Source organism: Gambusia affinis, linkage group LG02 (genome assembly GCF_019740435.1).
Source record: "Gambusia affinis linkage group LG02, SWU_Gaff_1.0, whole genome shotgun sequence".
In the NCBI taxonomy this organism is placed as follows: domain Eukaryota; kingdom Metazoa; phylum Chordata; class Actinopteri; order Cyprinodontiformes; family Poeciliidae; genus Gambusia; species Gambusia affinis.
Window position 1 is genome coordinate 28181739 of NC_057869.1, and position 18531 is coordinate 28200269.

Here is an 18531-nt window from a genome sequence, read left to right on the forward strand (position 1 = left end):
GCGCACAAACACACACGCACACATGCAAAAGGGAATGATATGAGGAGTGTTGCTATGAAGAAGGTGGACTTAAATGAAGGACAGCGCAGCAGAGACAAGTGGAGCGGAGGAGGGGGTGTCACACACACCGGGACAAGGTGAGGAGTAACAGCAACACACACACACACACAAACTGCAATCTGTAGATTCCCCCTCCACCCTTTATACAACACGTTGTTGTTGTGAGAAAGGTCGGGACTTTTCCTGCATGTTCTTTTGGTCTGAAGTGTGTGTGTGCATACCTGGATGTGTGTGTTAGGCAGTATTTAGGAAGCCTTTAGCTGGTAGATTGAGATTAAAGGCGAGTGTGTTTACAGATTAGTAGCTGTTTTGCTGCTGACAGTTCTGAACTGTTGCTGGTAGTGCAGCACACACTCATACAAGTGGAATAAGAAGCTCCACTAATGGAAAACACTGACAGAGAAGCAAATAGGTGAAATATCAAAGGAATTAAAAAAAAAGACAAGAACCGAAAAAGATTTTATATTTGTGTGTGTGTATGTGTGTGTTGCATCATCTGCTAGTTAAAGCATAAAATAAACACTTCCTCCACGTCTGCACATAATGTCTGGATTTTAGAAATTTCCAATGGTGACTGTGGCACTTTTGCACGAAAGCAGCAACATGAAGAGCTTTTTTTATTTTAATCAATATGAATTTGACGCAAATTTGCCAATTAACGTTGATTGTGCTTCCAAAACTGCATAATCACTTTATCCTGTTAAGCCAGAGCCAGTAAAGAAAGATGAGAGAAGCGCTCTGATGTAATAATTTGAGCATTCGCCACGAGCAAATTTCACCCCTGACTGCTCCTGTCTGCTGTTTGCACAAAGACCGAGAAAAGACGGGGGAGCAAAGTAAACAAGTTGAACTTATTATATTAATCTTACAGTGTTTTTCTCTCGAGGGTGGAAAAAAAAAGAAGAAAGAGAAACTTGTTGCTGCTCCTTTAATTTCAGTGCTGCACTCCTTCTGTTCAGGCTTCCTCAAAGCGGTGACAGTAAACCATAAACTGCTGAGGTTTATAACAAGCCGCCCCCTTTTGAGAAATCGGAGTGGATACTTTGCTTTGTTTTTCCCATCTGGACAGTATTCCTGATTTATAAAGCTACACCACAAAAATACTATCTTTTAAGCCTGCATTTAATTCATCTTGAAATATATCTGCGCGCTCCTTTTCTCACATTTCACTACACTTCAACCACAAACTTTCAGTTTTACTTAGGTTTTTTTTGTTTTTGTCACTGACTGAAATAAATCATGTTGAATTTGTAATAAAAGAAAACAATACATAATCCAAATAAGATTAGAGTAAGAATATCTGAAAAGTGTGGTGTGCATTTGTGTTCACAAATGCACACCACACAAATGAAAGAATAATTTGAAGAATAACAAAAACACTTTTTGCTGCAATCTGGGATTTCTAAGTCTGAACTTTTTCCAATTCTTCTTTGCAAATTAGCTCAAGTTACATAGAAAAAATATCTGAGAGTGGTAATTTTAGGTCTGAACTTTGACTGGGCCGTTCTAACCTGTGAACTGTGGCTGTATGTTTAGGAGCTGCATCTGTTTTCTCCCACGACTCAGCTATATTTAACTCCACCAATCTTCAAATCAGCTCTGACCGACTTCCTGTGTTCCCTAATAAAGAATGCAGGCCCACAGCATGATGCTTCCGTTTCCATGTTTCAAAGGATGATGTTTAGTGTTAGCTCTCCATCCCACATAGTATTTTACAAAACTGCTGCATTGGTGCACACCTAGTTGTTCACTCCAAAGTGACTTCTTCTTGCTTTATTTCTCCAGTAGCTTTTTTTTTTTTTTTTTTTGTAGTTCTGCCATACTCTTCCCATTTCCAGATGACGGATGGCTCTGAGCTCTTGAAGAGGCTTACAACCTGGATATTGTTCTACAACATAAGCCTATTTTAAACGTCCCCATAACTTTATTCCTGACCTGCCGTCTGCTGTGTTGCTTGGTCTCGACTCCTCCATTTGAAATTTATCATAATCATAACCTGCCAGTCTGTCTAACATCTACTTTAATTTGGATTTGACTAATAGGAAGTTGTTCTGTTAGTTCAGTGGGATTCCCTGCCCTGCGTTTATACCTACAATAAATTACACACAGGTGAACTCTATAGCTAGTGCGGCAGCTCTGAGAAAGGCGCAAAAACAGACCTTGAAAATACTCATTCATGTTTGTCTTCCTAATATCACGGTACACCGTGAATAGCTGTCTGGACTGCTACAGACATTAGCTAGTTATTTAAATACCAGACTCCCATTTGTTGACACTAGTTGTTTAATGCATCATAAAGGGTTTTATAAGATAAAGAGGTGATATGGGACTAAAGCCACTGACATTGTTAAAAATTCAGTGAAAAATACGCTACGACATGATGTTTGAAACCTTGGTCAAATTTAAATGTGTGTACTCTCTTTGAGTCAACCTTTGCATTTTTCTTCTTTTCAGAATATCTTGACAGTTTTACTAGAAACATGAGCTCTGAAGACAACTTGTTGCCAAGAATTTTATTTAGATGTATCTGCATATGGAGGCCAAACTCCAAATGTACATAACGACAAGTTTGTCTTTGTAACATGACAGGGAGGCTTATGGATATTTTTGAAAGGTCCTAGAAAAATCTAAAAGAACCATGCTTTTTTTTTGCATATTATAATTGACTGAAAACATCTAAATTTTTCTCTGTTTTGTGATAAACTGAAACATAAACAGCCTAACGTCTTTGTTTAGGAATTGGCGATTTTTATGCGTATCACTGTAAGTGTTGGGCATGGAACATTTTTGACAAACTGTTAATAGATTTTTTTTTTCATATCAAAAGTGAGTAGAAATGAAAACAACCAATATAAACACAAAGCCTGCATTACTGCGTAGGGAATATGGCTTTCTTTTATAAATAATAATAAGAAAAACAAATACAGTATATATGTATATATCCAAACACTGTCCATTTATTTCTCTAGAAGTTTTTCAGCTAGGAAGCATCTCATTTTACCCCAAAACGTGTCACCTCACCCAGCCGGAAATGTTGTGACAAACTGACAGAAACCAGATTATTCCATTTTCCGTCCTGTCACAAAATGTCTCTTTCTGTGAAACCGCAAATCTTGGTGCATCACTGGCTGGCGGGTTTTAATTCTGTTCAGACGTTTTGCTGACATTTGCATCTTTTAACTCCATTTTGTCGCAACGTTTATCCTTTCTGTTAGCAAGCCAGTGTGCAATAGTTTCAAGCTGTGATTTTCTGTCAGCCTACTCCAGGTTAGCTTTATCACACAAATCGCCATGATTTGACTAGACTAAATTGTATAAATTCAGGACAAATGCTCTGGTGGGTGAAGCAGACATGCAAAGGGCTAATAAGAAAATGAAACATTATTGAGCAAAGATGAGCAGAGGTGGATCTGAAATGAGACAGAATGAAAGCAAAAAGAAAGAATAACTAAGAACGAATGAAACCATGAACTATTAAATGTCCCCCTGCGAGGCAGTTATTCCTTGTTAATTCCCTCCTGTGCCGAGCGATGAATGCAAATGGTGCTGTCTGGGTCCAGAGCTTGCAGCCAGAGAATCCAAACGTCTCGGGGCGCACCGGGAGGCGTGAGGGCACCAGCATCTGGCCAGCTGACGCGGTGACATTTAGCCTGCTCTTCATTCCAACATCCAGCCGATCCTGCCAGATTTAGCCCAAGGGGGCGCTCGCCTTCGCAACACGGCAACCAGAATACTAATTGCTGGTGCATTAGTTGATTCCAACAACAATTTTATCCACTGAAATTCTGTTGATGCAAAGGAGCGTGGAGTTTTCATTTCTTTTATTAGACCGTTGGAGCATCCTACAAAGTGTTAGCATTACACATAATCAAAGGACAGAAACGAGATCGATCTGTATTTATTTACTGTTTGATCACCTTCACCATTAATAATGTGCATACTTGGACGATGTGCTATTTTTTAATGCTTGTACAAATCAAACATGATCAACATAATTTGATCTTTTGACTGCAGTTATTGAACATGAAATTAGAATTAGGATTAATTGGGGGAGAGGGGAGTTGTCACTGTACACATATACAATGAGATTAAAACCCAACTCCCAAAAATAGTGCGAACAATGCATGAAATATACACCAGATATAAACATGCATTGGTGATTTTTACAATCGTGTATATATTTAGGTAGATATGTATACATATACCATAATGTAATTAGTGCATATGAGAGATCAGGGTATTAATTGCCTTCAGATATAAGCTGTTTTGAGTTTGTTTTTGAGTGAATGCAAAATATTCACCCCCTTAAAGTGAGTGAATATCGAACGTATCCACACTTAGTGCAGTGATTGCAGCCACATATGCATCTACTGCACACTAACTCTAAGGGTGTGAATATTTATGCAATTACTTATTTTTTGTTCAATATCTGTATTTGTCATTTAGTTGTAGAAATTAGTTTTTACTTTGACATTAATGGTTTTTTAAATCATTTTTTGTTGATCATGATTGCTTTCTAAAAGCAACCACAACAACAAAAATAACAGTATTAGTATATTTTATAGGCACTGTAGTGAAGACTGAAGAAAAAATTTTTAAAAACACAGTTTGACATTCATAAAAACTTTATGATATTCTGTAAATTTCTGGCCTCAAACTTCCAGAGGTCTTACTTCATTTTTGTCTAAATGGATACGTTTGGGGAAGATTTCTGCAGAGGCAAACTTTATAAGAATAGAACTACAGCTGCTCATAACAAATAACTAAACCATATCTGACTCTCAACATTTTAAAGAACTAATATCTTCCACATGATCATAATAAACCTGGTTGGAAGCTGATCAGCGAGGCTGATAGCAGGCAGATGCAGCAGCAGACATAATGCAGAATGCTGGGAATGAGATTCGCTATCGGTCTTGCCTTTGCCTCTGAAAAATCCCAGCTAGCAGTGAATTACTTGTTTTACCTGGAAATATTGGAATCAAGTCTCTTGTTTTGAAAGAAAAACCTTCATGTGCTGTGCTTTTATTCTGACCAATAATTATCAGAGTAAGGATCATGTTAGCGTGTGCTAACATTCTGGAAAGGATTCACCTTTCTCTGAATGATCTCCAGTGTTGTGCTGCATGCTGCAGGCAGCAACTTTCACGCTCTCGCTGCAGAGCAGAGCCAAACGCTGCATTGTAAACACTCTCCTCCCACCTGACCGGCTTGCTGTTATTTTAATTAACACCTCACAATCTCGGTAACAACATCATGCCCCTTGATCCGTTCCATCAATTCACAAAATCAAATGCTACTTAAAGCCCCCGAGCCAATAACTCTATTCAACAAGAGTCTGTCCGCGCATGTATAAATAGATTAACCTTTTTGGCTCTAATTAGGCGACTGCAACATCCGTCTCAGTGCATCAAACGGAGGAGAGACCGGTTCACTGCGTGGAGGAAGAAGAAGCTGGTGGGAAACGCAGAACTTCAACTGGCTGAACTGGTTTGTAAAGTGTTGGAAAGCAGACAGAGTGACAGAGCAAATTAATTCCTTTGTAATAATTGGATTTTAATGGGGCTTTTTAGGGTCTGAACATAAAAATAAGGCAGATATATACATTAAAAAACCTAATACTTAAAATCTGACAAATAAAACAAACTATAGGAGATAGAAAAGAAAAAACCTATTAATTTGTTTTTGCCATTTTGTTCTGTAAGACAGCAGGTTGTGTCGATGCAGACATCAGTCAACGTGCGAGTCAACATCAGTTTTCAAGTCTTACCACAGATTCTCAATTTGATTTGGGTCTTTACTTTGACTAGGCCACTCTACCATATGAATAGTGTTTGATCTAAACGATTTTATATCCGCACTGGTTGAATGTTTAAAGTTGCTGTCCTGCTGGAAGTCAAGTCTTTAGTCGTCTCCAACAAGTTTTCCTCTAAGATTGCCCCGGTATTTAGCTCCACCCATCTTCCCATGAACTCTGACCCCTGTTTCTGCTGAACAGGAATGCAGCATAATGCTGCCACCACTCTGGTTCATCACGCAGATGCTTTGAGCGGGGTTGCGTGCATTGTTACTTGCTCCAAAAGGTTTAATCACAGTCTCCTACATGCTTCCTGGCAAACTGTGAACATGATCTTACAGCTTTCTCCCAACAATGGTTCTTGCTGCTCTCACATACAGTCCAGATTTTTGAGTTTTTCTTCTCGATATTCACGATGCTGCTTGTTGGACTGGATGTTGTTTTTTGTGTTCAAATGATAATTTCTTGCTCTGTGTCCCACTTCCCCGCACAGAATTGGGAATAAAAAGAAAATTAGTTTACTCAGCTCTGTTTCCATGGAACATGTTGCAAAATGATAGAAAATTAGCTGGACTTATTTTATTGAGCTCCCAGCTGTGTGAGCTTGAGGCTCACACAGCTGGGAGCCTCAAGCTAAACCAGCTAATCCGAGAAAACAACTAGTGGAAAACGACGCGTTAGATTGACAACAGGCAGAGGTAAAACTCTGCCTTGTCCGTAAGTACCGCTATCCACCACAGTCAGCTGAACAGCGAGAGATCGGCTGTGCTTGGACAACACGTCTGGCCCAGGGTGTCTGTGTTCACAGAGCGACAGGGCGGCTAGCTTGCTGCGGCTAGCTTACTAACATCACGGCTGCTAACCGGGACGAGGCCAACGTCCGGCAGCTAACCGACCTAACAGAGAAAACAACCAGTGGAAAACGACGCGTTGGATTGACAACAGGCAGAGGTAAAACTCTGCCTTGTCCGTAAGTACCGCTATCCACCACAGTCAGCTGAACAGCGAGAGATAGGCTGTGCTTGGACAACGCGTCTGGCCCAGGGTGTCTGTGTTCACAGAGAGACAGCGCAGTGGCCTCCAACTGCTGGGAAGGAGCCTTAAGGAAGCGACAGGCAAAAAGAAGCGAAATAATGCCTCCAAAAGGATCCAAGACCGACGGGAGACAAGATGAGGACTATGTATCACTCACGCAAGTCAAAGAGTTGCTGAGCCAGCAAAAGCAAATGTATACGGAGTTACTCCAACAACAACAGGACAATTTTAAGGGTTTTGTTAAAATCATTGTGGACACTACTAACACCAGAATGGACGCAATGACACGAGAACTACAGGACATTAAAACCAGCCTGCAATTTACACAGAAAGACATTGACGACATTAAAGTAGAAAGTGCTAAGCACAAGGACCGAAATGACACGGTTCAGTCAGACATATTTAAAGTATGTGAGGGTATGATGACTATCACGGATAAAATGGAGTACCTTGAGGGGCAATCAAGGAGAAATAATCTGGTTTTTGATGGAATTACTGAATCACCAAATGAGACTTGGGCTGAGACTGAGGAGAAAGTGAAAACTATTTTAAATGAAAAGCTAAACTTTCAACATAAGGTTGACATTGAGAGAGCTCACCGCACCGGTAAACATAGAGGAGACAGACCCAGGCCTATTGTTGTCAAATTTTTACGATACAAGGACAGATCAACTATTCTGCAGAGCACCAAGGCACTTAAGGGATCTAAGATTTTCATTAACGAAGACTTCACGGATGCAGTAAGGAAAAGGAGGGCGGAACTAATGCCGGACTTAAAAGCAGCACGTCAAAGAGGGGACATTGCTTACCTACGTTATGATAAGTTGATCACCCATCCACGTACTAGTACCCCTAAATTATCCAACAATGTATGACAGACAGCCAGACATAGCTGACGTTCACTTCTGAAAGAGAAACATGCAACAGATCACGGCCTATGAGGATATAGAGTTACCCGTATTCCAACACAGAAACTATCATCAGCAAGATATTGAAACTGACATTGATCCTGATAACAACTTCTATAATGTCAGCAATGATAGTTGTCACTATTACAGCGATGATCAGTTCAACAACAGCATTAAAATGGAACAAAAGCTGTCAATAATTCACTTTAATAGCAGAAGCCTTTATGCAAATTTTGACAGCATCAAACAATACCTCCAACAACTTTCACAGACATTCAATGTTATTGCCTTATCAGAAACTTGGCTCAATAGTGATAAGGGCATAGACTTTGAAATCAATGGTTATGAAATGGTTTGTAAGAACAGAGAAAACAAAAATGGAGGGGGAGTAGCTTTATATGTTGACAAGAAGATTAATTATAAGTTGATCGAAACAATGTCAACTGTGATGGACAACATGTTTGAATGTGTGACTATAGAAATACTCGTGGAAAAAAGGAAGAATGTCTTAGTGAGTTGCATTTATAGAGCCCCTGGATCAAACATTGAAGTATTCAACAACTGGATAGAAGAAAAATTTATAACAATTAATCAAAAAATAATATTTTTCTGTGGGGATTTCAATATTGACCTTCTCAATCCAAATAAACATAGAATGACTGAAGAATTTATTAACACCATGTTCAGTTTAAGCCTGTATCCTAAAATCACCAGGCCCAGTCGCATTACATCGCACTGCGCTACCTTAATTGATAATATTTTTACAAATGTGCTGGAAAATAATTTAACTAGTGGAATATTAATGAATGACATAACCGATCACTTACCAGTGTTCATAGTCTACGACTGTAAGTGCAAAACAGACGATCAAAAAATAGAGACGCATTACAGACGGGTTACGTCTGAAGAGACACTAAAAGCTCTAGAAGCTGAGTTGTTGGCCTATGATTGGAGATTAATATATAAAATGAATGATGTGAATTCAGCATATGAAGAATTTCTAAAAATATTTAAAATATTATATAACAAGCACTGCCCAATTAAACAATATAACAGGAAAAGCAATCAAAAAAATGAACAGTGGATCACAAAAGGAATACAAAAGGCATGTAAAAAGAAAAACAAACTTTATAGAGAATTTCTAAAACATAGAACGTCTGAATCAGAAAACAAATATAAGAAATATAAAAATAAGTTAACTAATATTATAAAAACATGTAAAAAGGACTATTATCATAAATTACTGGATAGGAATAAAAACAACATTAAGGAAACATGGAATATTTTAAATAGAGTTATTAGAAAAGCTAACAATAACAAATATCCAGACTATTTTATGGATAATGAACAGAATATTACTGATTTGAAAAGTGTCGTCAATAAATTCAATAGATTTTTTGTTAATATAGGACCTCAATTAGCAGAAAAAATACCGACTACAAAAACTGCAACTCAGCAATATCTAATTGAGAATAATCCCAGCTCCTTATATCTCAACCCTGTACTAGAAGAAGAAATCATAAACATTGTGAATAACTGTAAAAATAAGACTTCCACTGACTGTGATGATCTGGACATGAAAACTATTAAAATAGTAATTAAAGGAATCTCTAAACCACTAACTTATATTTGCAATTTATCATTTCAAACAGGATCATTTCCCAACAAAATGAAAATAGCGAAGGTCAAACCAATGTATAAAACTGGCAACAAACACCTCTTCACTAACTACAGGCCTGTTTCTCTTCTCCCACAATTTTCTAAAATCCTGGAAAAACTCTTTAAGAAAAGACTGGAACAATTCATAGAAAAACATTCGCTACTTATCAGCAGTCAATATGGATTCAGAGCAAACCGGTCAACATCGCTGGCGTAACTGACTTAATAGAAGGAATAACCAACGCAACAGATAGTAAGAAACTGGCAGTAGGGATATTTATAGATTTAAAGAAAGCTTTTGATACAATAAATCATGAAATCCTACTTAAAAATTAGAATGCTATGGAATTAGGGGAGTAGTTTCTGACTGGATGAGGAGTTATTTAAAGAGCCGGAAACAATTTGTGAAATTGGGAGATGTGGAATCTGATTGGCAGGAGACTGTCTGTGGAGTACCACAAGGATCAGTATTGGGACCAGTTTTATTTAATCTTTATATAAATGATATCAGTAAAGTGTCCAATGTATTAAAATTTATCTTATTCGCTGATGACACAAATATTCTAGCCTCAGGAGACAATTTAGAGCATCTTCTCTCAACAGTCACTTCAGAGATTAGTAAGTTAAAGATATGGTTTGACCATAACAAATTATCCCTAAATTTGGACAAGACGAAATTCATGGTCTTTGGGAACTGTTATAAAAATACTGAAATCCAAGTTCAAATAGAGGACGTAACTCTAGAAAGGGTTTTTGCTAATAAGTTCCTCGGTTTAATAATAGATGACAAAATCAGTTGGAAACCTCATATTCAACATTTACAGAGTAAACTCAGTAGAAGTATATCCATATTGGCTAGAGCTAGACATGTATTGAATGCTAAATCACTTCATATTCTATATAACTCTCTGATTTTACCATATCTATCATATTGCTGTGAAGTGTGGGGAGTTAATTACAAGAGCTCTTTACATCCGGTAACCGTCCTACAGAAACGAGCCATTAGAATCATCTGCAAACTGCAAATAAAAAAACAAACATTCAGTGTCTAGAAGTCAACAGTGACTTCGTTAGGTTGGACATTGACACTGTAATAATTTGTTATAATGTTTTATTTTCCTGCACTTTAAAGCTGCTGAGTTTTACACGTGTTATTGATTTTAATAACGTTGATGTCAGGTTGGGCTCTCAATTAGTTTGAATATTCTGACAACAGCGATATCAGCGTCTTCTGATCAATTCTGAGGTGATTCACAAAGAGAACATTCTGACAGCAAAGGTCAACACTTTCCATAACGATCTGCACAGATAAGAGGCAGATAAAAGACGTGTGTGTGTATCTTGGGGTTTGGTGGATGAAGGGATGACAAGCAAGACAAAGGAAATTGGAAGTGTTTCATCTTAGAAAAAAATCCCAGGGCAGACATACATACGCCGAAAAAATTGCAACATTTTTGTAATTTCGCACATTTCAGTGCATGCTTTGCTGTTCTAACTTTACAGTCTGATCCCGAGTGATAACACAGAGTTTAATTTAGTATTTTAGCTCATGTAGTTCTTGTATGCTAATGTAAAAGTGTGTTGTTAATGTCTGTTCTTAACCAAAAAACACCCAGATACCAGATTAAACCTGGGGATGCAGACATTATTGGCTTTACAAAACATGAAATGAAAAAATGGCTCTGATTTGACCCATAATCAACAGAGTTAGTGTAAAATACAGTTCCTGAGATTAATGTGGAGGATATAATGATTTTTTTTAACGAGCTATCATGTGAACACGCGTATTTGTTTGATTTATTTGCAAAATTGCATTTTTTCCATATTAGCCGAATATACACACATTTTGTGCACATTTGTAATGCAAACGCAGTTGTTTAGTGCCGTGAAAGAAATCTCCTTCAGTGCTATTCGCAGTATCCATATTTTTCACTGCCAGAGGCTGAAAGCCCTTGTTGATCTGTGTGTCACAATAATTAGATTCCTAAATTAGTCCAGATGCATGAGATGTCATCTGAATTAAGCTCTGAAACCGTGTTTTATTTTTGTTTTGTTTTTCTGTTCAACATTTGCCTTGATATGAGGAGTATGAGTTTTGTCCTTGGGACAGCTCAAGCAGGTTCTTCTTTCTGACATGTTTCTGGGGACGTTTTAACGCAACAGACCTGTTGCTGAAATATTTAACAGTCAGCAAGTCAAAGAGGAGCCTGTTGGGCATCTGCCAGCCTTCACCTATTCAATGTATATTTTATTATCATGAATGAATGGATGACAACCTTTTCTTTACATTGCCTCTCTGTGATTGGAAGGCAACTGGTTAATGCATTAACATAGGTGTTAGAAAATAGCTGATATGCAGGACCAAACACTTTCAAAAAGATAAATCAAAGTCCTTTTCAGCAGTTCCGGCAAACCCTGTTAACCTTTCCTAATTCATTTTTAATTAGCCACAGAGACTGTACTTCCCTTGCTGATTGCCACTGTCGGAGAATACATTACAGGATGCACAGAAGTACAGCACCATCCTTTAAGAAATTAATAATAGAAGAAGAACTGATTGTACCAGACACATAGGATGTGCGTGCCAACACTTTGGAGATACTAATAATAAATTCCTCAAATTGAAGAAGAATGCATTTCTTGAAAACATTGTGGTTGCAAGGCAAACTGAAGTCTGGGAGCTGTGACCGGTGCTTGAATTGAAATGATGTTATGAAAACAAGCTCAGGAGACCAAGAACAAACACAGTCTGACTGGCAATCTGGGCAGAGAGTCAAACCGAATGGGAGAATGCAAAGACCCTAAGTTGACCGGGACGTCGCTGAGTTTGTTACTGTAATGGATTTACGCTTGTAATTTATTGCATGTACAGCTTCAGAATGGGTTACACACAAGCTTTTTGGATTATCTTAATCAAGAAAGATACAACAAAGGGATAAATACGGATATGAGAGTTAATTTAGTTTAAAACATACAAAGACCAACAGGGCTGAAACGACCAATCGGGTTAATCGTAATGAATTGATTATTGAAATGATTGTCAACTAATTTAGTAATTGATTAATCATTAATTGGAGCATACTTACTCACAAAATGCCATTAGCTAAAAGAACATTACACACAGAGCAGTATAGTTCTCTGAAAAAAAGTATCATATTAAGCACATTTTGCTATCCAATTATGAGCCAGTTAATCAAAATAATAAACAAAAAACCCATTAACTAAGAGAAACTCTATTCACATATATAGACATACAATGGACATAAATATTCATGATACATCAATAAATGAGGGCAATAATCAGCTACTACTGGAAATGATGGGCACTGATCGTGACGTTCTGCTAGGAAATGTGTGTATTGGGGTGAGGAGGGTGGTGTGTTAGTTTCTTCTGAATCAGGATTATAAACAAAGCACGTTCCCGACAGCTGCGGCCTCCCCCCAGGCCACTTAGTTTGCACAGACAAACTACAAGTCAGTGTTGTATTCAGCGGCCTGTGAGCACATCGAAGGCCGAGTATAAACTAGCTCTGACCCATCAGAGTGTCTTTGACTATCGCTGCAGCAATAAAAGTGTGAAAACAGTCAGAAAAAACAAAATTTTGTAATTTTGGTCCTTCATTTTGCAGTACGCCTTGTCTTAAGATACGGGAATATAAAAATAATGTCATAAATCACTCGAAGAACCTTAAATTCCTTTTTTATTACTATTTTAGAAGGTCAGACAAAGAAGGCTTTGTAAGTCCAAAGGATAAAACTTTGAGATTAATGAATAAAAGAATCTGAGTGCTAGTAGGAGGTGAAACTTGAACTGTTTTCTTACCTACTCGAAGGACAGAACTGAAGTAACAGGTTTTGTGTCCAAACTGAAAGCTTTTCAAATCGAATGGAAAATGAATTTCTTATGAGATCACTTTCAATTAGTCTGGAAAGTCATTACTGAGTAGCTTTTTATCAAAACACAGTGTAGTCTTCCAGGAGCCCAAAGATTAAACAACAGGTGAGTTTTATTATCACCATATCTCATCTACCACAATATTATTAATTATAAACTAAGAATATTGGTCTGCGACAGACTGGTGACCTGTCCAGGGTGACCCCGCCTCTCGCCCGGAACGCAGCTGGAGATAGGCACCAGCAACCCTCCCGACCCCATTAGGGAAGAAGGGTGTAAGAAAATGGATGGATGGATGGAAGAATATTGGTAGTAGTCTTTTACTGTGAGGTTCTCATACTGGAAGGAGGCCAATAGATACCAGCTGGAGGACAAGGCATCCCTAAAGATTAAACTCTGAAATCCTATCTTCTGTATATCAGCTTATTAAAACGCCATAATAACAGTCTGACAGAGCCCAGACCTTAATAGTCGGACAAAAGGTTGAATTTTGTTCTTTAGAAAGAACCACATGTTATATAAAACTTGATAAGTGGATCTTGAAGGAAGCCGTTTCCAAGAAAAACAGCACATCTTATGTCACTAAAATCAAGTAACATTTTGTTACTATGGAATCACACTTTACCTCTTTTTAAATGATAGGACACCAGTTGTCCTTCAAAGAGTTACTACCAATTGACTTCTAATTGTATCCAATATTCAATCTAGCAAAGAAGGATAAATCCAAAGTAAAGTAGCTGTTTGGTTGAATATTGACTATGAATCAATAGTTTATATTCAAATAAACTACATGAAGGCAAAAATTGATGCAAAACAAACTGTAGAACAAGTCGAAATAAAGCAAAGACCTCTACGACCTAACAACTGCTACAACTCTGTAGTCCAGACAAGAATTGAGAGAAAATATTAAAGAAGTAGAACCTTCTATCACCTTTCCCCACAGATCAATATCACCGCTGGGTTTTGCTTTGCCACTAAGGGCACAGGGATGACACCCTGATCTAATTCCCAGGCCATAAATCATTCATCACCAGCAGGTACACACAGTCAGAGCAGTCTGAGAAGAAGGCAAAGCCCTGACCTTTTCTCGCTGGGAACTAAAACATCCTCTTGCTTCTGTCTGTTCTCCTACGTCTCCCTGACTCCACCGTCCAGCTAAACATAACCATTTCTAAATCTAACACTCTCTTTTCAATCTGTTCCCATATGTGCCCCACAGAACATGACTTGAAGATGAGCAGTCCTCTGGCTACTTCGGAAGAGACGGACTGTCCTCCCCCAGAGGAATTTGAGTGTAAAATCTGCTACCAACGCTACAATGCCAACAACAGGAAGCCTAAGATCCTGGACTGCCTACATCGGGTCTGCTCTCGATGCCTCGTTAAGATTCTGGACGTCACCGATGGAGCGGGCTGCGTACCCTGCCCCTTCTGCCGACACCAAACTGAAATCACTGAGTACCAGGTCTCCGCCCTGCCTGATGACGTCAACATCATGTCCCACCTGACAATGCAAGAAAAGTCCTGCAGTTTGGACAAGAAGAGGGAGGTGGTCTTGACGCCAAAGAGTTTGTCCTCCACCAGCCCATCCCATGACTCCTCAAACTGCCTGGTCATCACCATCATGGAGGTTCAGAGGGACTTGCAGCACTCTCCAAGCCACAACGGCAGCTCGGATATCTACGCCGACCAGAGCCTGGACTCTGTGTCAATCGGTTCCAATGGACCCACTGATCATGATGCACTTTCGAAGTTCTGCAATCACGTCCCACGTATCCTGGTGTGGCTACTTGGTTTCTTATACTTTGGTTCGCTGCCCTTAGGAATTTATTTGTTAGTGATCCAGAGAGTGACTCTAGGAATCGTATGTGTTAGCTTAGTGCCATCGAGTCTGACAGTTTGCCTAGTGTATGGGTTCTGTCAGTGCCTGTGTCAGGGCATGTGTGACTGCTTTGCCCGGGGCTGAGAGTATGAAAACCAGTGGACCGAAGGATAAGGATAAAATAAGCTCCAGAAGTAAGAAAGCTAGGGTGATATCATCCTCTTCACGGGGCTTAATAGCACTCCTAGCAGGCAGCTGTCCTCATGCATATAAAGGACCACGCAGAAAGAAACAGAAACCTATCTTTAGTGATGTGCTCTGCTTTCTTCACGCCTACTGCTTCAATATCAGTTTGGTCAAGAGGAACAGAATCACTGACAAGCTCAGCCTGCGACTGGAGCCCGCAGTATACCTACAGTCCTGTGATGTACGTCTCTGTGTATGTGCCTGAGTTGTTCCGTGTTATGAATATGAGCTGTTTTTACAGACTTTTAGAGCAGGCACTCGATATTTCACGCAAGCAGATTTAGGAGGAAATGACATAACCATACATTGCGAAAGTATTGATAATAACTGAGTTTGTCTCATTTTGTCATGCGTCAACAAACTTCAGGGTTTCACCTTTTAGAAGGATGAGAACACTTAACTTACAGTCAGAATTGCAATCGTAGAATCATTTTAAGCATGTTCATTTGTTAAAATGATTGATTCACAGACACACTACGTCTAATCTGACTTAGCTTGAGCTATTTTGCAAAGTAGAATATGCAAAAAAAAATTAATTGTCCTGATGTGGAAAGCACTTGCAGCTTTAATTCCAGCAACAAGCATTGCCAGAGGGGGTGAATAGAAAATGCTTTGAAAAAGAGTTTAATAAGCATTTACCCTTCCACTGCACAAACATGATCAACTTGGTGTTGGTCTGTATAACATGAATTGCAAATGAAGCATATTGCGTTTTGTTTTTGTGACTTGGCAAAATGTGGAAAAACTTTAACAAGTATGAGTACTTTTTTGAGACAAACATTGAAATTAGAGAACATATTTACTTATTATGCAGCAAAATGAGATAAGGAAGACTTGTATAAGAAATCAAATCCTGTGAAAAAGGAGAATTACATATACGGCACAATCAAAAAAGTTACATTTTCCAAAATGTACTTGTATAAATGATATAAATAAACGGTACATTCCAACCCCCTATGGTTCTGCTATAACTCCTCCAACAATGGTATTGGCCAATGTTAGAATTTTGTTTAACTGAAACAGACTCAATATCTTGGTGGTCAGAAAACATCTGATATTGGCCCAAATTTTCATATAACTGCATTTCTAATTCTAAGATTTGCATACAGTTATGATAAGACTACATAAGCTACAGGTTTGTTTAATGTAACTCATATACTTTCCAATTAGTTCTGTCTGGAGTTAAAATTTGTGTGTCCAAAAGGTGTTTGTTTTTTTTAATAACTCCATGTATTTTTTTTTTCCGTTGTGTCAAATTTGTATGCAAGACATTGTGAACTGGTGCAGAAAAGACTGATATTTCCAGAAGCACCTCAAAGAAAGCTAAAAACTGTTTAATTTTCTAATAATAATTCTGATATGTGAGCTGCACTGCTGTTCACAAACAAGGTGGTTTGAATTGCACGGGTTTCAAAGACGCACAAAGCGTTTGAGTGTTCAAAGCCAAGTCTGAACACACAAACGTTCAGAGCCAAGCCTGAACGTTCAGTTTTCACTCACTGGCTGTATGAAAACTGAGCTTTCAGACAGCCAGAGTCAATTTAACTTCTTTTGTGTGTGTCGATAACTGAGGGCTTTGGAATGACTTGTTTTATGTATTAATGATAAAATTCCAGTAATCATTTTTCAATTTGAAACTATTTGTCATCGGAGAGCAAATGCAGCCATTTAGGAGGTGTTTTCAGAAAGGCTTTCTGTCTAATAAAAATTCTGGTAATTCCTTTATGTTTCGGTTTGATGGCTACAAATCAGCTTCAAATTTGACGATGTTGATGTTCTCACAGTAACAACCACCTGAACTCCAAAGCCTAAAGTTTCTCTTTCTTATACGCTCTTCAGCTCTTTTAATCACACTTTTCTGCCTGTGTCAATGCCCTCTCAGAAGTTTCCCTTTGTTTGTACACTGTTTGCTTTATACCACATGATTACATACAGTTGCCATAAGAGGATGGAATAAAAGGAGAATTATTTTCAATATAAAGCATGTCTGTGACTATACCTACTGCTACGCACATCAGTCAGATTGACTGCAAATGAAAATTAAAGTTATCGTCATGAGTGGATCAACCACACTCCATTTGATCAGGCTTGGAGAGACACCAGCACAGTCAGGTCATACTTCAAAAATCAATAAAAATGATTTTTTAGGGAGCAAAACGTGAAGAAAAAGAAAAAAATTAACAGACCCCTTGTCTTGTACTTATAGGTATTTTACTCCCAACCCAACTATGTTGTTCACATAGACTGACGACTAAATGAGAATAACAAATCACATCACAATTATTACTATATTATAGATATCAATCTCGCAATCACACAGGAAGGCTTGGAGGATATAATATTTCAAGAGTCATGAATTTTCACTCTGAATTGTAATAACATATTTACTCCGTTGGATTAATTGTTAAGTAATTGTGAATTTTGCAGCTCTGTTAGCTGCTAAAGCTAACAGCGAGTCGTCATGACATCATGATGAGGGTGGAGCTAATTGTTAGCGCCTTTTAAAAACCTTTCCAGGAGGAAGAAGTTTTAAAATACAAGGCAGATGCATTATTTAAAGCTGCAGTATGTAACTTTTCTGTAAAATATGTTTTTTTTCCAATTTGTTAAAACTTTCATCATGTCGTAACAGTGTAATATGATTGAGATAATCTGTGAGAAGATAAGTCTCCTTCACCTCCACCCTGTGCTGCTAGCGCTGTCGATCAATGATGCTAAATGTGCTAATGGCAGAGAAACAATTTACCATTCTGCAGTCTGTACTGAGAGCACTAGGAGAAAGCAGAGCTAACTAAATTAAAAATATAGAAGTTAAATTAAAATTAGATGGGATAATAAGGGGCTATTTTGATTTTCTAAAAATAAAAAATAAAAAAAATGTAAATCTGGGTCAGGAATTGCATGGGTCATTCAAACTTGTGACTCCATAAAATATGCAAGATTTTCAGGTGTTTCTAGGAGATGGACCAGCATGAATATTAATTGCGCGTGAATAATTTAGTCACAACCTGCTTTCTCTTTATGGGACCAAAAAAAACTTACAATTCATGAGCTGGTGTGAGGCTAATAGGTTGATACCAGGCAAAGAATATCTGAGAGCAGTTTTATCA

At 38.2% G+C, this 18531-nt stretch overlaps 2 protein-coding genes across 5 annotated transcripts in view; one reads left to right on the forward strand and one right to left on the reverse strand.

The window, feature by feature from the left end:
* Window positions 1–18531, reverse strand: part of cep89 (centrosomal protein 89) — a 42370-nt gene that overhangs the window by 9627 nt on the left and 14212 nt on the right. The window lies entirely within an intron of this gene.
* zgc:165481 (uncharacterized protein LOC100073327 homolog) lies at window positions 11–17628 on the forward strand. 2 transcript variants are annotated; one of them, XM_044095715.1, is made up of 2 exons: window positions 11–137; window positions 14574–17628. In XM_044095715.1, the coding sequence occupies exons 1-2, from the start codon at window positions 74–76 to the stop codon at window positions 15317–15319; spliced, it is 810 nt and encodes a 269-aa protein (XP_043951650.1). In that variant the 5' UTR covers window positions 11–73; the 3' UTR covers window positions 15320–17628. The 2 variants fall into 2 exon arrangements, with proteins under 2 accessions (XP_043951650.1, XP_043951658.1); XM_044095723.1 differs by lacking the exon at window positions 11–137 and adding an exon at window positions 5347–5550.

Coding starts and splice junctions, on each gene's coding strand:
- zgc:165481 (XM_044095715.1), top strand. CDS start 74: ATGAAGGACAGCGCAGCAGAGACAAGTGGAGCGGAGGAGGGGGTGTCA. Junction 138..14,573: donor GTCACACACACCGGGACAAG/GTGAGGAGTAAC, acceptor TGTGCCCCACAG/AACATGACTTGAAGATGAGC.